The 19,169-nt window shown below is 38.5% G+C and overlaps 2 protein-coding genes across 3 annotated transcripts; one reads left to right on the top strand and one right to left on the bottom strand.

The window, feature by feature from the left end:
* Window positions 1-2,788: 2,788 nt before the first annotated feature.
* gcnt3 (glucosaminyl (N-acetyl) transferase 3, mucin type) lies at window positions 2,789-4,015 on the top strand (the record flags this gene model as incomplete). The annotated part of the gene is made up of 1 exon (XM_083916426.1): window positions 2,789-4,015. One exon carries the CDS (start codon window positions 2,789-2,791, stop codon window positions 4,013-4,015), a length of 1,227 nt encoding a protein of 408 aa, XP_083772552.1.
* Window positions 4,016-4,486: 471 nt separating this feature from the next.
* On the bottom strand, window positions 4,487-17,571 carry bnip2 (BCL2 interacting protein 2). Of its 2 annotated transcripts, XM_083915974.1 has the most exons (11): window positions 16,676-17,571; window positions 12,613-12,708; window positions 12,413-12,480; window positions 11,765-11,941; window positions 9,964-10,146; window positions 9,693-9,795; window positions 9,480-9,611; window positions 9,256-9,342; window positions 9,080-9,178; window positions 7,136-7,171; window positions 4,487-5,182 (listed from the first exon to the last, which is right to left on the bottom strand). In XM_083915974.1, the coding sequence occupies exons 1-11, from the start codon at window positions 17,050-17,052 to the stop codon at window positions 5,125-5,127; spliced, it is 1,416 nt and encodes a 471-aa protein (XP_083772100.1). In that variant the 5' UTR covers window positions 17,053-17,571; the 3' UTR covers window positions 4,487-5,124. The 2 variants fall into 2 exon arrangements, with proteins under 2 accessions (XP_083772100.1, XP_083772101.1); XM_083915975.1 differs by lacking the exon at window positions 7,136-7,171.
* Window positions 17,572-19,169: the final 1,598 nt, after the last annotated feature.

Below are 19,169 nucleotides of genomic sequence, written 5' to 3'. Positions count from 1 at the left end.
CTGACAACATATTTTCTCAACAGCTTCTTTCTCTAGCTCTGCCAAAGTTGTACTAGTTTTGTTTATTTCACATAAGAAATCTCTTTGTGTTTTTGTCTGGGCTTATCGTTCTGGTTCTGCATTATCAGGATAGAGTGTTAAATGCTAACTAATGATCATTTCCTTTACCCTTTGATTGTTGTTCAGTTAATAATGGACATTTAATAAAGTGCAGACAAATACTGCAACTCAAGGCCAACAGTACAAATGAATGTTCACTCTGTCCACATTGCAGCCTGACCTCATGTCTACAACTGACATGTTTTTCTTGTATACGTCCAGTGCAATAATTTATGAAACTGTACTATTGTAGGAAACCTGTGAGCTATGTGATAGCTCATGTAGGCACTGCAACGGCCCCAGACCTGACCAGTGTCTGACTTGTCACTTGGATTCTGCTCTTCATGCTGTGGAGAACCGCTGTGCACGCTGCTGTCAGGCTCCAAGCACTGACACGGACTGCTGTGTCTGTGACAGCCGCTCAGGTGCAGACCCTGCCCATCATAAGAAACATAGTATTGTTTGAATGTGACCATCTGCTAAAGGCAGTTTTTGTGTTCCAGCTCTGTGCGTTGAGGCCCCCCGACCCAAGTCAGGAGACGATCAGGTGACGGATCTGAAAATGTCATCTAAAGCTCTGACGCACACCTCAGCAGGCTTGCCTATCGCCCTGCTGCTAGCACTGGTACTGGCTCTGGCTGTGTTTGCCTTGGTCAAGGCCCATGCCAGGAAGAGGCTCTGCTGGGGCCAAAGCTATGAGCAACTGAGCGGCAGCGCCAGCATCAGCATGCCGCATGGAGTTCCAGAGCCGGACAGTGGAGATGAGGTGGATGTGGTGTACACCAGTAGAGGTGGATCAGTATATCGACGCTACAGCTTTATCCATGAGCAGGACACAGACGCAGACCAGGATGTGGATGAGAGCACTTGTCTTAATCAATCTTAGATACATCCAAACCTGAACTTACAGTATCTGTGGAATGTAATGTGGAGGATCACAATATCAGGACCGACAGATGAATTCAAAATAGTTTAGTTAATGTTTAGAAGAGGATGTAGCGGTATTTTTGTTAGACAAGACATTTGTGAGTAGGCAGTGAAAAAAGACATATACTTTTTTGAACTTGATATTAAAGAGATATTTGTTAAACAGTCAAATGATCATGTATAATAAATTAAATCTGTATGATTTATTGTCAATTAAAAGAAACTGAACCTGTACTTGATGCCCTTGTGACAGGGCTTTCAAAAAAATCCTTACACTGGTTACCAGTCACTCAGAGAATCAACTTCAAATCCAGTTGTGGCTCTTGGCCCAAATACTGTACATCTGTGTTTGTGCCATGAACTTCCCAGAGCCCTTAGAACATCGGGGACTTGCCTACAAGTTTTCCTAGAGATTTAACAAAACACGGTGGAGCAGCATTTCGTTATCATGCAACTCAGACTTGGGGGGCCATTGCAAAAAGGCAGCATTTAGAAATCCGGGATGAATGAAAAAAGCCTTCCTTGATCTAGTCTAGACTGATCATGATGGCTTAATTTGTTGCACATATGCCAAGTCAGGATGAGATCGGCTTTCTTGAATGACAGATTTTAATAATGGTCGGATCTTGAAGTGCTCATAAAACTCTCTAAATGTCAAATAGATATTCAAACTGCAACTATTCTGTTTTTCTCACTTGGAGAAAGAAGCGCTGCAGCGTCACTCGGGTGTATCGAAGATTACCCGACGATTGGAACAAATTCAGTGTGATACATCACCTCCAGAGTCTTGTAAATCCCTCTGGGGTCCTTGTTTGCAATAGGGACACACGGAGTGAGAGGACGTTTGAAGGGCATGCCCTGAAACTTTCCCAGCGGCCACAATTTACCTAAATGGAAACGCACCTATAGTGGCGTTTCCATTACAGTCAAATACCAGTTGGTCTCCCTCGCTGAAACGGCCCTAATTTGAATGTGAGCCGCCCCTAGCGGCTGTTTGACTGGGCATTTGTTGGCCCTGGTTGCTGATTGGACATAACTCTAAGCGGGATGTGACATAGGTAATACTCAATGCCACAACAACACGCAACATTTTTAAAAGCCACTTTTAGTAGTTAGTAGTAGTGCGATTTTTTAAGGCGCGTTTCCATTTCCATGTCAAGTCAGGTGTAAGTAAATGAAAGCGCAAGTGTTAAAAAATATACACCTGTCATTCGTGTCACTTGTCATTTTCACAAATTAACAGGTGAACACGTTCCACTTGAAAGTGAGCAGTGGAATTTAACTTTAACCCATCTAACTTTGTGAAAGACTAATCACACATTGATGCGACCCTTATAGGTCTGTTGCTGTCGTCAAAATTGTAATCTTTTACATCGGCTGGATTTTTTTTATTACCCTGTAAAGCTCATTGAATTCCCCTGGTGTAGGAAATGTTCTATACAGTAAACTCTTCTTGCCTCACCTTAGTGCACCTTGAAAACACACACGTATTTTTATCTTGAGATCATAAAATGATGTCAAAAATGTTACAAGGGTCATATTGGCATGCAGCATTTATTATTGTGAATGGCATTCTCTCCACACCTTAGAAGGACACACCTACTCGAGGAGGCTGTTTCAACTTGGAAATATTAAAGAAACCACTGCAACTTTCACTGAAGACAAGGACACCTGTGTTATAGTAACCTCAAGCAAAGAAATGTTTTTTTCAAGGTTATTGAAGGGCACGATGCGGAGGTCCCTCTCTCTCATCTTAATGGTTATGTTACTTTCCTTTGTCCTTTGGGGAGCTGGCTCGAAAAGGCAGTCCTTATCTGATCTCAGAATACCACGGCAGTTCTCTATTGACTTGCCTGGCTGCTCGGCTATCATCAGAGGGGACGCAGAGGGCATGAATGACAAATTAGAAGAGCTTTTGGCATCCAGGAAAAGACGGAATCCTTTATCTGGGGACTTCTACCTTAACGTGACAAAGGACTGTCCATCGTACATTGAAAATAGAGGTTTCCTCACAGCAGCTCTCAGTCAAGAGGAGAAAGACTATCCCATCGCCTACTCCATGGTGATCCATGAGAAGATTGAGATGTTCGAGCGACTTCTACAAGCTATTTACACTCCTCAGAACATCTACTGTGTGCATGTGGACCAGAAATCCTCCAAAGAATTTCAGAGGGGTGTGGAGGCAATTGCTGCCTGCTTTCCTAATGTGTTTTTAGCCAGTCGGTTAGAAAGAGTGGTATATGCCTCATGGTCCAGAGTGCAGGCAGATTTGAACTGCATGAAAGATCTGCTGAACTCACACGTCGAGTGGAGGTACCTGCTGAACACCTGCGGGACAGACTTTCCCATCAAAACCAACAGAGAAATCGTTCAAGCACTGAAGGCCCTCAAGGGGAGGAACAGCATGGAATCTGAGGCTACCAATGGCTACAAAAAAGACCGTTGGCTGTATCATCACAATGTAACCGACACCGTCATCAGAACAAGCGTGAAGAAAAGTCCCCCACCCATTAGCAGCCCCATGTTCACAGGAAATGCTTACTTTGTGGTCACAAGAGCCTTTGTGAAATATGTAATGCAGGACAGAGAGGTTCAGCAATTTCTGGAGTGGGAGAGGGACACATACAGCCCTGATGAGCACTTGTGGGCCACCCTTCAGAGGATGCCCTCTGTTCCCGGCTCAATGCCCGCCGACATCAAATTCGATACATCTGACATGCAAGCAGTCGCTCGTGTGGTGAAGTGGAGCTATTTAGCAGGAAATATAAAACGTGGAGCCCCTTACGAACATTGCACTGGTGCTTACAGAAGAGCAGTTTGTGTGTACGGAGCTGGGGACCTCTCATGGCTCCTGAGACAACAACACCTCTTTGCAAACAAGTTTGACCCTGAGATTGATGACACTGCTATTAGATGTTTGGAGTCAGTTCTGCGTTTCAAAGCTTTAGGTTCGGACCCACTGTTATCAGATCAATATTCCATGTTCTAAACTTAAATCATTTCAAATGTAAAATATCTTGTACAGTTCTCAGATGTAACAAATATTATTGAAACCATATTAATTTATTCAATATTATATTTTTAAGGAGTTTTGCATTTTTTTTCATTCTTCAGTAATTTCCATTAAATCATCTATTTGTAATGGAATTAAAAAAAACATTTGGTTGCTGTTAATGTTAGTCTATTGTTATGAGGTTATGTAATTTCTTACAATATTCTGTGCATTTGTATATTATTGTCAAGATATTATTTATGGATCTTGCAATGTAATCTCTTTCTATCCCTATGATTTCAATGAAATCTAATAGTGGTGCCATCTAGAGGATTTAAGTGGAAGACATGTACAAGGCACTAAATACTTTTAGTGTTCCTATCTAACCATATCCATCTCTTTACCATTGCTAATTGAATAAAAAAAAATGCAACACAATGATGTGGATCCATGACTTTACTTGGAGGAAATGTTACATTAAGACCTACTGTACATCTTTGCTTTAGATTGCCGCTCTCACAAATGTTCTCCCTCCACAGCCCAGAGGGCAAATTCAAGTGAGGCAAACATTAAAACTTTCTTTTCCCCAGGCAGGATTTTGATAGAGAACATCAGCAGTGAACAGTGAAAAAGGTGCCATCAAAACTTGTTCTATGAAATGCCACTCAATGGGTCAGAGACCTAAAATGCAGTTTAAAATCAAAGCAACCATAAAAATATATTAATTTCTCTCCTTTGTCACCTTTTGAATATAAATATATATTTAAATGTAATAAAGCAGAACATGCATCAACCATTTGTAACAGAGTGTCTTAAATAACGTGTAGATACACCAGTAACTAGGAAACACCAATAAGCCAAGTTTGACATGATACACTGGCAGTAAATAAAAAAGAAAAAAGAAAATTAAAAATGTTTCAGACAGCATGTGGAAAAACATGAAGATCAAGCTGTAAAAAGTTCCACGATGTAACAGGCAGCATAGTTTCAAAAAGGCACTTCCTTGATGCAAAGCGCTAAGTCTTCAGTCACGTTGCCCAGAACATAAACCTATGAGTGGCTGTTCGAAACATTCCCCTCCTCCACATCTTTCAGTGCGAGCAGTGTCACTCTGGAACAGCAGCAGCTGCGATCTCCACTTTGCCATGCATGTCCTGGTCGATTCTGCAAACAAATTCAACAGTCAGACATCTGTGAGACGAGCTCACCCAACAGGCTACAGATAACAGTCTACTACACTGCCAACAAACACACTTCATATCATCACATCCTCAAATGTGACCATTGCCTCCAGACCATTTCAGAAGGGAATTCTGCATGTGAGAGAATATTTATTTATTTTACTTCCCAGACTTATTTTCATACAAATGAATGCTTAATAGATTCTATGCTCTTTCTAATTTCTACTGGGCAACACAAACCCACAATATCATCTATTATTATACTGCCCATACTCCCCTTGAAACTTTGCAAGACAAATGCACCAATGTGTACTTGTAATACGGTATGTACTGCAAAAGACCAAATTCCCAGACTGCTTTCATTATCTGCAGTGCACACTGCAAATTAGGGATGGGCAATATATCAGTGTCGTGATATGAGACTAGATATCGTCTTAGATTTTCATTAGATCTTAATATGACATCAAGGTTGTTTTTTCCTGGTTTTAAAAGGCAGCATTTTACAGTAAACTGTTAAAAGTTTCGAAACTTACCAGACATTTCTAGCTGTTCTATTATTTGCCTTTGCCTACTTAGTAATTATATTATCAAATTACAAGTGATTATTTATATAAAATCACATTGTGTAAATATTTTGTGAAGGCACCAACAGTCAATTTTACATTTTATTGTTGTATACAACTGATATTGAGGTATTTGGTCAAAAATATTTTGATATCTGATTTTCTCCATATTGCCCAGCCCTACTGCAAATAATCAAGGATGTACAAAAAGAAAATGTGTGCAGGTTATGCAATTTTTGCAAGCCTGTGAACAATCTATTATAGTCCAAAGCCATGTGATGAGTGCAAACTTTGTGCTTCCTATATAATTTTTGTTGATACCGTCAGAAAGAACTCCATGGTAACGTGTGAATGTGGCATTTGTCTTGCAAAGTTTGCCAATCAGCTCAGGAACTTGTGCACCTAATAACAGAAGTGCAACTAATTGTGCCAGTGTTGTATATACAATACTGAGTCTCTTCTACAACCTTACCATTATTACTTTTCCTATGTTCTAACATTCCATTATATATTCGCAAATTAATAACCTCACGCTTATCAGTATTGAGCAGAAAACCTTTGTGTGCATGAGCAAGGCTGACAAAGGTTTGTGGCCATTACTAAACATCAGCAGGGAGCGGGTATGCAGTGAGTCATGCAAAGAGCTGTGAGAGTGGACAAGCTGTGTTCAGTGAGAGCAAGTTATTGAGGGGAACCATGTGAGGACATGGTTACAGTGCAACCACAAGACCACAGTGACGAAGACAAGCTACTTCCTTGTAGTTCCACCCTGTTCGGTTGTACAAACAAGAACAAACTTACCCAAGATCAACCACATCACATTCTAAACCTGGTTTTCAAAAAGACACATGCAAGTAAGTGCTAAGAGGTGCCCCAACTTTAATATCAGAAAGCAGCAATGCAATAATTTACCTATAACTTGTTGTTGACATATCAATAATTCAGCATCACAGTGGAGACAGATAAGCTATAAAATGCACATGGTAGATTTTAAACCACATACAGATAGCTTGATATTATTTTTGAGGCAATAAATAGAGAACAAACTGAACAACAATTGACTTTGAAATGAACTTCACATAATTGGCTCAGAAATGGGATTTAGTTGGTTAAACAATCACCAAGCCATCTATTTTTGAAAACCAATCAAACAGCTTCTCAGTCTGCTTTTAAGGGAACGTCCATAATCTACTGAGAGGAAATGTGGGACATTTAGGGAGGAAAGCTGTTGATTTTGGCAAGAAGGTAACAGCTAATCATCCAACTACAAACACGCTGGACAGAGTGAGGTGTATTGGTGCATTTCTGAGAGCCAACAGATCATTTCGTTGTTAGTTTTGTGAAAGACTGACCCTGGGTGAAAGTGCATATACCTTTTACGGCTTTTCCTATTTTTTTCGTCGTCAAACCTTAAGAGGGGGCAGGGAAATGGAGTTAAGGAAAGGAGAATAACACAGCCAACAGCAACCATGAGAAGACATCCAAAAGAGCAAAAACATTTGATGAGTATTTGCGCTGAAGTCTTTTCAAAAGCCACGTGAATACAAAACCTGCCTCAGGTTAAGCCACATCAAGGAAAATCACAGCATGAACAATTTTTCAGCATGAGCTAAATAGTTTTGCATATCTGCTAAGGTTAACACGAGGAAATAGAGAATTCTTCAATAGCTGTTTACAAGACAAAATTATCTAGATGCAGTTTTTCTCGTAAGGTTGACGCTTGTTGACAAGGCTATACTATGCTCTTAATGTATATTTTACAAAGGAAAATGTTTATACATTTGTAGTTTGCATTTGGATCTTGAATGTAGTGCAAATTATAATCATGCTTCTGGGCATTTTGGAAAATGCCTAAATCCTGCCCAGGAATATCAGGGCTTGAGGAAGATAAATCATGCAAACTGGCCACTCAGAAAAAGCAGAATGATGCTGTAGCTCCATCTACAGATGAAATGTAATCAGAGTTTGCAGGATCAGTCAGAGTGGATAATGCGTATGCACAAAACGTCTACTGGAATTTAGTAACCAATTACAGGAAAAACAGGAAGGAACGTCAAAACACTTTTTAAAAAGAAATGAATTGTTTAATTATACATTGTTCGTGGCTATGTTGTGGTTGTGGTGGCCTTTACTGATGTGGTCATGGTTTATTTATTTACTAATTCAAGTGAATTGTTCTACTGCACAGCTATAAAATCTGCAATCACCAGGTCGACTTCATGATGAAACAAAACAAGCCTTGATTCTACCTTCGACCAAGAACCACCCTAATACTGATGACATTTCACAGGGTCAAGGAGTTGAAATCCTTATTTTATATAAACAATTTGGGATCATTTTCAAGAACAGGTTACTATGTGATAGTCAGGGGATTAGGAGTAAATGTATCTCATGTATAGAGTCAGCTGATAGCTATACCATCTAGAATATGTTAAAGGTTGAGTATTGAGAATCTTTAATAAAAGCTATATTAAAAAAAAATAATACACCCTCAGGGCGTTTTGAGGGGTACAGAATGAAAGTATTACTTTTCCATAAAAAAATATATTCGGCCTGAATTTTTTTTTTTTTTTAATGTTTTGACAGGTTTAACGATGACTTTCTGTCAAGTTCTATTCACATTGTACCCGCCGATAGCGGCCGGCATTGCAGGTTTCAAGGGTTACCTGTTGTTCGGCTACAGAAACAAGGAATCATTTTGAGTTGAGAGCTAGCTAGCTAATCGATAACACACCACTCAAAGAAAGACTTCCAGCTGAAGACTGGCTAACGTTAAATACTGTTGTAAAAGGAACTTATTAGTGGTGGTTACCCTGTATGATTCATCACTTGACCTGACGCAGGGTGATCGCTTGACACACTCAAAAACTAACCTGGCAACCCGACCCAGCCAAATAATTTTTTGTTGTTGCGACTACGATCTTGAGACACTAGATGACGGTGTTCTGCTCATTCTCCATATTCAACCTTGAAGTATAAATTTATAAAAGATAAAGATCCCTATATACACAGTTACCCTCAGGAGCACTACCATTAGCCCAAGACACCATCAGGTTTAATGCTACGCCAGATGAGGACAGACTTTGTTGTGTGAGCTAAGTGAAATTGACAGTGAGGTTAATTTTTACTGTCCTGTCTACAAGGACATAAGGGATGTACTTTTCAGTAAAAATACCTCCATCCAATGACTATCAAAAAGCTTGAATGGTGCTTCATAGGAACCTTTTTTGTAGCAATATTTTATGTTCTGACGGGACCATCGTATTGCTTTAGAAGAGCTTGAAAAGTGCTGATATGTTTGAGTGGAGCATACTTACTGTTTGATACAATCTGGTATGGACACGTACTCCATTGGAACCAATTCTGCAAGGTCTGTCAAGCTGAACACATACTTGATTTTCTGACTAAACTTGGAGCTGTGAAAAGAAGCAGGAAATGTCACCAGAGAAGATCTTCATTTCATTATTCTAGTGACCTGAAATATTACAGTTACCTTATGAAAGGTTTTGTGAGTGCCAGCAGGGTGCGAATAAACCAAGAGGGGTGGACAATTATCAAAGACTTCAAGTTCTTCCTTAACCTGTGCAAAAAGAGAAACTGTCAACAATTAAAGCCCAGATCACATATGATGATTTTGTTCTGGGGATTGGTCTAATGCCTCTGTATCGGTTGTGAAAATACGATTTGTTTTTTAATGTAGTAGCCACCCAAACTCACCTCCTATCAATCTGCTGATAACACCGTCTGAGCCAGCCGACAGTTGGCATCTTTTTCCGAGAGGTCGCCCCATTCAAATAGACAATCATATAGTTCTCAGCAACCAAAAGCTCCAGCGTGCCAATGACATACCTGCAGGATCACAAAAATCCCATTAGCGCTGGTTCTAAAATGATCGCTCACAAGGCCAGAGGATGTCAAACAAACACTCACTTGAATAAATTGTCCATGATGTATCTGTAATTTGGTTGATTGCTTTCAGGCATAAAGCACACAGCGAACACAATTATGGCATTCAAACCGTCTCCATAGTAACCTACAGTGAAGAACCAAACATAAAAAATTGATGTTTCAGTATCAAAACACTGTTTTCATTGTTTATTTAATATTTTGAATGAACAGACTGATCAACTCATGTCAAGCACAAATGCAATACTTAAAATTACTGTATTGATGTGTGTGTGCTAGATTTCACGTCACTGACCTCCATGGCTGATAACCCGCTTATAAGGTTCGATGGCCTTCATGTCCACTCTGTGTTCCTGATCCCCAAAACGAAACACCCTCCAGCGTCGACCCTCCTCCCTTTCCTCCGAGGCGGAGTACTCCTGAACTGAGTCCACGCCCTTCTGTAGGAGCTCTGTGGTTTTCGGTTTGGGGAGGTCGTCTAAAGGAGAGGAGACATTTTAAACCCACAGCTTGGATGCTACACCCCCTGGGTGTGAGGGCTGTGCGTTATCAAATCATATACAAAATCATCTATTAAATGTTTAGATGAATAAATCATTATTTGAACTTTTCAATCATGTTTTTTGATCAGTGGACATTAACATTACATTTTATTTTCGGCTTTCATCTTCTGTAACTTGACAGCATGCTCTCTCACTGAATCAACACCAACAATCACATCTCAACTCCTGTGTCTCCCTTTCACTTGAGGTCAACATTTACAATTACCTTTTACCATTTCCTGGGGGGAAACCCTGCTATTGTTCCCTGCATGAGAAGTAAATGTGTCGAATAAACAAAGGACTGAGAGGTGCTGAAAGGACGTCTGTGCATCTTTTATATATAGGATATATAGCTGCACAATGTCTGTAATTCTGCCCATCATGTAGACATCAAGTAAAGTGTTAAAATTATCATGAATGTGAAGCATGCAACATGCAGAATCGGGGCGGAAAAAGTAAATAGTGCAACCAAATCACATCAACACATTTTTATGAGGATCTCTCTGTGAGCGAGTGTTTCTTCTTTAAAGCACTGTATGAGCCACATAAATTGATTTAGCATGGAAATGCCTGGTAAGATGTTCATAAAATCATCTACCACATGAATCATTTAAAATCCTATAATGTCAGATTTAAGTGGTAAAATGCCTAATGTAATATTTCTCCAATTAAAAGCCAAATTCATTAGGCGCACATTTTTATTTTTGTATTCTGTTATGTGTGATATTTTGTAAAACACACTGAATGACTAATAACTAAACGACACGTTAGAAAATGTTAAAATGGCTTATATCTAATAAGTGCAGCATTACTGTGCAGAATAACCACTTCATAACCAACAAGTTGCCACTGTTTCCTTAAGGTAGAAAAATTCAAGGAAAGAAGAAATGACATGCATAAAAAACGTTAACTAAAAATTAAGCGTATGAAACACAAAACCTTGCAATGATTTGTTTGAACAACTGAAGACAGAATGCAATCTGAACAATAGGAGTTGATTGACTCATGGTTGGCAGTACAAAATGGGGGCTGTCCAAGAGACCTTACCACAAGGAAGAGAGAAACCTGTTCCTGGCCTGCAGCCTGTTTCCAGGCTGAGAATGGAAACAATTCTTCCAAGTAAAAAAGAGGAAGGCAGCAGTGTGGAAACACAAAAACAATAAAGCACATTTTAACTACACTTAAGGCAGTCAGCTGCCTAACCCAAACCTGTGCAATCAAGAAAGGGTAACACCAATAGATCCAGAACCAGGAAATTAAAGACTGATAACACACTGATAATAAAAGTCTGATAACACACTTGCTTCTGTGTTACAAGCCAACAAATAAACCCAAGAAAGGCAAATCTTTTCATAAATATATATCACAACCGTGGACTTCATTTGGGTCAAATTTGAAAGCGTTTTGCACCTTCCACCTCATCGAGTAAATCTAAACTTTACTTTTTGAACTTTAAGTATTAATAAAACAAGCTGGAACAAACAGGGTTAAAATACACTAAGTAGTGAAAATGTTATTATGGTCAATAGTCATTATGTGATATAAAGTTCCTACCTTCCCATTCAAACTCATTGCTGTTGTCTGATGGTGTGTCTATGTCATCCAGGTCAAGCTCTGTACTTTCATCCAGCTCATCAGAGAGAAGAGAACCTTCACTGCGGTCAAGTGTAAGACTGATGTCTGGAGCTGCAAGCTTCTTCTTTGCCTTCTTTCCATGGCCCATTGCATAGCCTAGGGTAGATGTCAAATCATGTTTGTTTATACTGTTTGTAAGAACTATTAAAAGAGTAAGTTCTCTTTTTTTAGGTGTATTATAATACAATTCTGTAGTTCAGCAAAAGCTAACAGAGGCTTCATTTAGTCAGTTACGCAAATTAAATGGTATCTTTCAGCGTTACAGTCTTAGTACAAAATTCCTCATGTAACTGCGCCTTCACAGCAAAGAAAACCCTGTCTGAGAGGCTTAAAAAGACTATGTTGGAAGATAACCTTTTGCATTGGCTAACTCAACTAACTGCTGAGTCCTCATATCAGTTTCAGCTGAACTTAAACATGCATTTTTGCATAAATAAGAATAAACAGGATCGATTACAGTGGCTAACCCTCTCAAAGTACATATGTGCATGTGGGTTTTAAGATAGACTTGTGAAAAATGTGAACATGTCATATTGTAAGGCGTGTTTATTATTTTGTTTTCATTACCAGGGTCTAGTTCTTCAGAGGTGCCTGCAAAAAGCTCATCTTCAAGCTCCTCTTCCTCCGGTAGGGGCCTAATTATCAAACAGCAGGTGATCATGCCTTCATTAAGGTTATGTTACATGTGACTTTCAAGACACAAACATGTGAGACAAAGCTGTGAACCATGATGATCCAATACATGATATAAACAAAATCGTGAATACCTTGGAAAGTCCTCATCCTGCCACTCTTCCTTAAGTTCAACTCCTTCCATTCTTAAGCGAGCTTCTGTTGTGGCGACTGACTCTTGGCGCTCCAAGCTGGGAATGAAAACACAAAAAGGTTATGCCATCTTTTATGTCTAATGATCTTTAATTGCTAAAAGGGGCCTCTTGTGCTACAAATGTATTGGGATCAAGAGCAGGGCCAGCAAGATTATCCATGACAAACAAAACACATAACTAGTTGTCTGACAAGACTGCTTGTGACTTTTACAATCCTCAAAGGATTAATGGAGAAACGTAGACCAGGAGTCAAAGGATTTTTTTGTTATAGGGTTTATACGTCAGCAACTGAAACAAAGTCAGAAGATATAAATAGTGACATTGATGGAACACTACAAGATGAAACTCTTGACTGAAGCTACACAAAAGCACATGATTGCACACTCAACAACAGTGGGGATATTTCTGTTCTGGATAGGATGTGTTCAGGAAATACAACACTATACTGGAAAACGTTGATTTGATTTCAAAGAGTTCAATTGAGCAAAACAAGAGCATAAAATCTCATTCTTAAAACGGTCTCCATACACGATTTATATAAGCTCTACTGATGTGGAATGTTCATAATACCTTCCCTCTGGTGGGCCAACAGCAGCCCCTACTGACAGCCTCAATGAACATTCACAGATTTGTAGATCAACATTTGAAATGTGATGAAACAGTTATTCGGATCGATGAGGTTTCTAATATTCCAAGAGCTAAACCGAGTCAATAGCTAAATCTCAAATTATGCAGACATTTAGTAATAGTATTTACAAGAGTAAGTATTAGTTTTACAAGATCTGTTTTAACAATTGTAAGACAGTGTGTCATATATTGGCAAATTGTTCATATGAATTGCCAAATAAGTTCACTGAAAACTCTTTCAACTAACACCCAAAGTGAATATAGCTTACTCCTCAGTTTGCAATAACATGCATCTTGGGCAATCCGATCACACGGGGTCAACTCTCAGTAGGCCTGTTCACACCTGGAATTTACACTGTGCAAGATTTTAAGAATTTTTTAGTCACCATGCACATGACATAACAGGAGAACAAATAGAATGAAACATGATCCATGTCACTTTTGCATTCAGGCATTTCTTGCAACATTTAAGCACTTTTTATTTCAAAAAGGCATTTTTGGCGTCAGTGCTGGACATACTGTATGATGTAAGAAGAATACCTAGCCAAAGTTTGAGGTAAAGGGGTTCCTATTGCTTGAAGGATGAACCTTGAACTTCCAACAATTACTAAATAATAAAGGGTAATGCCCTATTTCCATGTGGTTAACCCTATCTGTTACTTAACATCTGAGCATTAAGTGAAAACTCTGTTTATGTTTATATGCCAAGCAGTATGTATTCACATAGGCTTATTGCCTTTTTGAACAAACCAAATACTTTGCTAATGTGTCATATTTGATATGGACAGGTACTTTGTATTGCAGTGCTAATCAATACACAAGTCAAAGCCCTGCAAGAGGGTCAGCTTGCAACTGGCCACACAATCAGATCACTGGCTTCCTGACAAGCTTACAAGCTTGTGTTAAGGGCTTAGTTTATAAACCATAAGGCTACTCACTAATGCCGATCATGGTATCTGTATCTTTGCTGTACAGAGCTCCCTTTGATGCATTAATCACATACACGACTGTATTTCTGCTTCCAGACACCAAAACATTCTGGGCATTCGGTACTCAACATTTCAAATAGTTAAGCTGTGCTCATGTATAATGCTGCTAATCCCCACATTACATTTGAAATCCAACTGAGAGGTAGAAGAGCTATAGAAATGAAGTTTCCTGAAAAGAAAACATTTCAGCCCCATTAGGGAGTCAAGTGAGGGAAAACTGTAATACAAATAATAAAAATATTAATAATACTACTACTACTACTACTACTACTAATAATAATAATAATAATAATAATAACACAATTAGTGGTGAGTTTAATTAAGCTGCAGATTAGACTGGAAGGTTTGTCCAAAATGTTACATGATAAGTTAATTTTCATGGTCATGATTTCATCAACCTTGCCAGCAATATTATTATTGTTTATTGTCTACATCCTTGCAATATGATTCTCTTTCTACACCCTTCCATTTCTGCGTGTACCCCCATAGACTCTTCTTATGTCCCATCTGTATGAAGAAAATGGTGGGGAACCGTTACTATAACATGATATATTTGAATTTAGTTCCCTTACAGCAAGTTAGTGAAAGCTGACTGGACCCTGCAAGAAATCGCTGAGTTCCACTGGCAGCTAAGATTATAGGCACTTTGTTGTACATTGTTTCATCTCAGTTGTCAAATTCCATGAAACTGATTCTGCAATGCAGTGAATAATATATAAAGTAAATACTTCTACACCAAAACAGATACTGAAGCTTCAAATACCAGAATGTCATAAAGTTTGAAATGTCCTCCTCATTTAATATTCATGTCTGTCTGTCAGGGCTGTAAACTAGGGGTCGCCAATCGCCAAATGCGACTAAAATATTTCCCTAGCGACTTAGATTTGGAGGGCTACATGACACTGATTGGGTAAATGTTTGTCTCGATGGTCGTGCTTGTGCAATAAATTATGCATGATATAGCAAAACATTGCAGTGGCTATAAAATGATAAATTATGACGGTGGCAAACATTAGCGCTAATTCTGTGATTTGTTGTGTGTAGAAGTAGCAAACCCGAAGTCACTGCTGTAGAAAATAATTCCCCTCAGAAGCAACGTAGCGGACGCGTCACCGCTCTTTAAAAGATGGGCGTAGTGACTTTGATCCTCGCACAGCTATGAATGTTTGGCAGGAGAGCTCAGTTAGAGGCAGCCGGCCTGACTATATGGATGATGCAAAGAGGGTGTCTGAGAGGGTGTCTGCTGAAGACATTGATGAAGTGTTCTGATTACAGATGTATACTGGATCAGATCGGTCCCAGTTGTAGTTCTGATGAGTAGTTTCCTTTGTCAAAGTTTTGCACTGTTAAAGTTTTCAATTAGCAATGTTTTGAAATTCAATTAATAATATTAAAATCGATTTCTAATACTCTGGCCTCTTGTCTAAGCATGTATTGCTATATAATACTGTTATCTCAATGAAAAGTACTGAAACAGATGTAGTTGCAACAAAAAGAGGCTATTTATTATTTGGCCAGTAAAATAAATTGACTTGGCCGGTAGATTGTTTCATCCTTAGGTCCCCTTGGCAGGTGAGCCAAAAAGGTGGGAAAGTGAAGAAGCAGCACTTGCCCTTCCCTCATTACCACCACTGAGGTGCCCTTGGACAAGGCCCATAACCCCCAAATCACTCCAGTGAAGCCGCTCAGTGGCAAGTAGAGCAGACTGCGGTTTTACTGGGCAGCTTCCTGGTGTGAATGTGTAACTGTGTGAATGTGATAAGGGTGTTCCTGAAAAAGTGTTTGCCCCCTGAATAAATAAAGGTAAAAAAAAAAAAATTATTAATAATAATAATAATAATAATAATAATAATAATAATAATAATAATGTCTGGAAACTAAACTAACAGAATATGTTTGAAAGCCAGTGGAGACTCCCATGATCATTATAACAATATTATTACTTTTTTATTTTCTGGGTCTCAAACAGTTAAGTTTTGACCGTAAGGGAAGGTCTTAGCACTGAAAAATTGGTATTAGATAATCGCTGGCCTTTCAGTCAACACAGTTGTTTTGTTTTTATATATGTACTTATCCTTGTTCTCCTATTGATTTTGTTTTTGCCTGCCTTTGTTTTGGTTTTGTATGCATACGACTAGGCATTCATGGGTTTCCTGGACTTGTGATTAAGATAAACTGAAACTGAAAAAATAAAACATTTAAACTTGAGCCTAATTTCTTCAATAAATGGATAAAATATATTTTAAAAAAAAAATCCAAATCCAGTACAGTAGAAAACAATCACATACATTTGAACATAGGCAGGCGTCTGACTCAGGTAAAGACGAGATATTAAACCATAAACCAGCTTATTAAGTTACCAAACATAAAAATGTACATATACAGACCTTCCAATGGGTCCCGGTGGTGAACGTGGCTGTGGAAGGCTCACTGGGGTAGAGCTTCTTGCCCCCGGCTGTTTCTGCTCATTGTCTGGAGTTGTTCTTTCCTGTGGCGTACCTCTTGTTTTGGTAAGACTCTCTTGAAGTGCCTCTTCGCCATTTTCGACTGTAGAAGAAGTGCTGTTTTCTAATTCCTCCTCCTCCTCCTCCTCATCATCATCACCGTCTCCTGAAACGCCAGAAGATGAGGGACTAGACGTCTGTCTGTTTCCCAGCTCCTCGTGAGTCCTCCCGGGTGTGACAAAATCTGGGCTGCTATTGTTCAAATTCACATCACTCACACCCTTCAGCACCGCTTCACTCTCAATCACATCCGATGCCATGGGTTTCTCCCTGTCGACCTTGTAGTGTTAGAGCGGATCAGAGGGAAAGAGTCCAACAACGAAAAGCCAAAGAGAGCTGGATCTGACTTAACACCTCTTGTTTAGAAGTTTGTGGCTAAGCGTGCTAGCACTCGTCCGCTATTCGCCAAGAGGACTGTTGTTGTTGTTGACAGTTGTGTCAACTAACTGCAAGTAACAGTGTTAAATGTCACACACGGGGTGCACTAATAGTCACCCTTTTCTAAATGCGTCACAGTAAGTGAACTCGGGAGGCCAAAAAGTATGCTAGCTTTGCCGAAGCAGCGGTGTGCAGTGATCCTAACTTATCAATTTCCTTCCTCCGAGTCAGAATGTTCTCCTGCGAACGTGACGTCAGCGAACGTAACGTCACGCTAACTTAAGCTACCGTTAGCTAACGAACTAGCCTGCAGCAAAAGACAAGTTCACGTTGTTCACTTAACGCCGGCATTAATCATTTAAAACCAAGCCAGTTGTCAATAACGACACAAATGTTAGGACAACCACTCCATGGATTCAGGTACAGTATAAAGTCAGTATCCGCTAGCCGGGTCCACCACCGACTAATAACGGAAGAAGACGGCTGTTTGCTAGCGCCGCTCCACAGCTAACTTTTTTTTTTCTTCACAACTTTATTCACATATTCTCACAAACATCATGTGTTTTTATTCAGTAATTCAAAAGTCATCACATTGCATGTAGTACAGTTAAACAAGTGAATCCATTCTTATTACATGTTCACACGTGGATACGTAAAATGTACATATAAGGTTAAGCAAAAAACAAAACAAAGGGAAATCACACATTTATATTCGAAGTGTTTCTTTGTAATTAAAAGAAACATTGCATTGCATTAAAATACCACAGATGATTGTATAAACAGGGATTGTGTCACTGTTTTATTCTTCAGAAAACGGGCTTACCTGTATTCTTACATCTACTTCATATATATTTAACTAAGAGTTACTGTTTATTGTCTTTTTGTACTCTCTGTATTTTATTAGCTAAGAGTTTATTGGTTATCTTATACTGTATTTTTTTTATATTTTTGTAAGCTGCTGGAAACTCAATTTCCTTGCAGGAGTTATCCCAAAGTGATCAGTCTAAGTCTAAGTCTTTGTACACGTTTGATAACCTATAATTGAGTATAATATTCTTTAAAACTGTTAAAACTTTCTTCCTTGTCATTTTATCAAGGTATTTCTTATATATGTTAAATCTTCTCTTACTTATACTAAGAAGTAAGGGAATGTTTTTAAATATGTTTTTTTATGACTAAAACTTTCCCCCAATATAATCACCACATTCCCCATGTATTTCTCCTCTGAATTACAAACATCCTGTAACGCAAACAGTTGTAGAACAGTTCTGCATTATTATTAAATAAAAAATATATATACTTATATATTGTTACTTTTGTGCATTCACTTCCCATTTTCTATGAAAATGTATAAAAAGAGGTGTGGGACCAGAAAAGCCTTTTTTTTTAAAACTTCTTCTTATCCCCTTTGAAAATGAACGATATTATTTGCGTTGTTATTTTGGTTTTGTTTTTGCTAATATGTTTTATTTTGTGTTTTTATTATTTTAACATGTTCAATAAATTTACTAAATCCCCCCCAAAAAAATGTGCCTACAAATTTGACATGAATTTGACATCAATATTTTAATTTTGTTGTTTTTATTTCAGAGAGCAATATTTTACTTCATTTACAGATAACAAAGTATACTATCACTTTATAAAAGATGCATTGTTATTGATTTCCAATTTCTGCTGCAATTTCCCAGCTTGTGATCAATAAAGTATTTCTATTCTATTCTAAAAAACCCAATGATAAAGTACCTTTATGAGTTACAACTTAATTTTTGCTGCTTACATACTGTAGTAGTAATAATTAGTAGTACTGTTTTAATTCTGACTGTTAGGACCTGTAATAACGCAATTATAGAAATTATTTCATAATATAACACTCAAAAACTTGATCAAAACTCAAGCCTTTTACTTGTGATACTAGAAGAAGAAGAACTACTTAATTTTATCCCACACGGGGAAATTCAATTTTTTCACTATTATTATTATACATGTTACACACACAGGC

Source organism: Echiichthys vipera (assembly GCF_963691815.1).
Source record: "Echiichthys vipera genome assembly, chromosome: 7".
Classification (NCBI taxonomy): domain Eukaryota; kingdom Metazoa; phylum Chordata; class Actinopteri; order Perciformes; family Trachinidae; genus Echiichthys; species Echiichthys vipera.
Note: the sequence above shows the minus strand (reverse complement) of the source record. Positions and strands in the feature narration are given on the sequence as shown.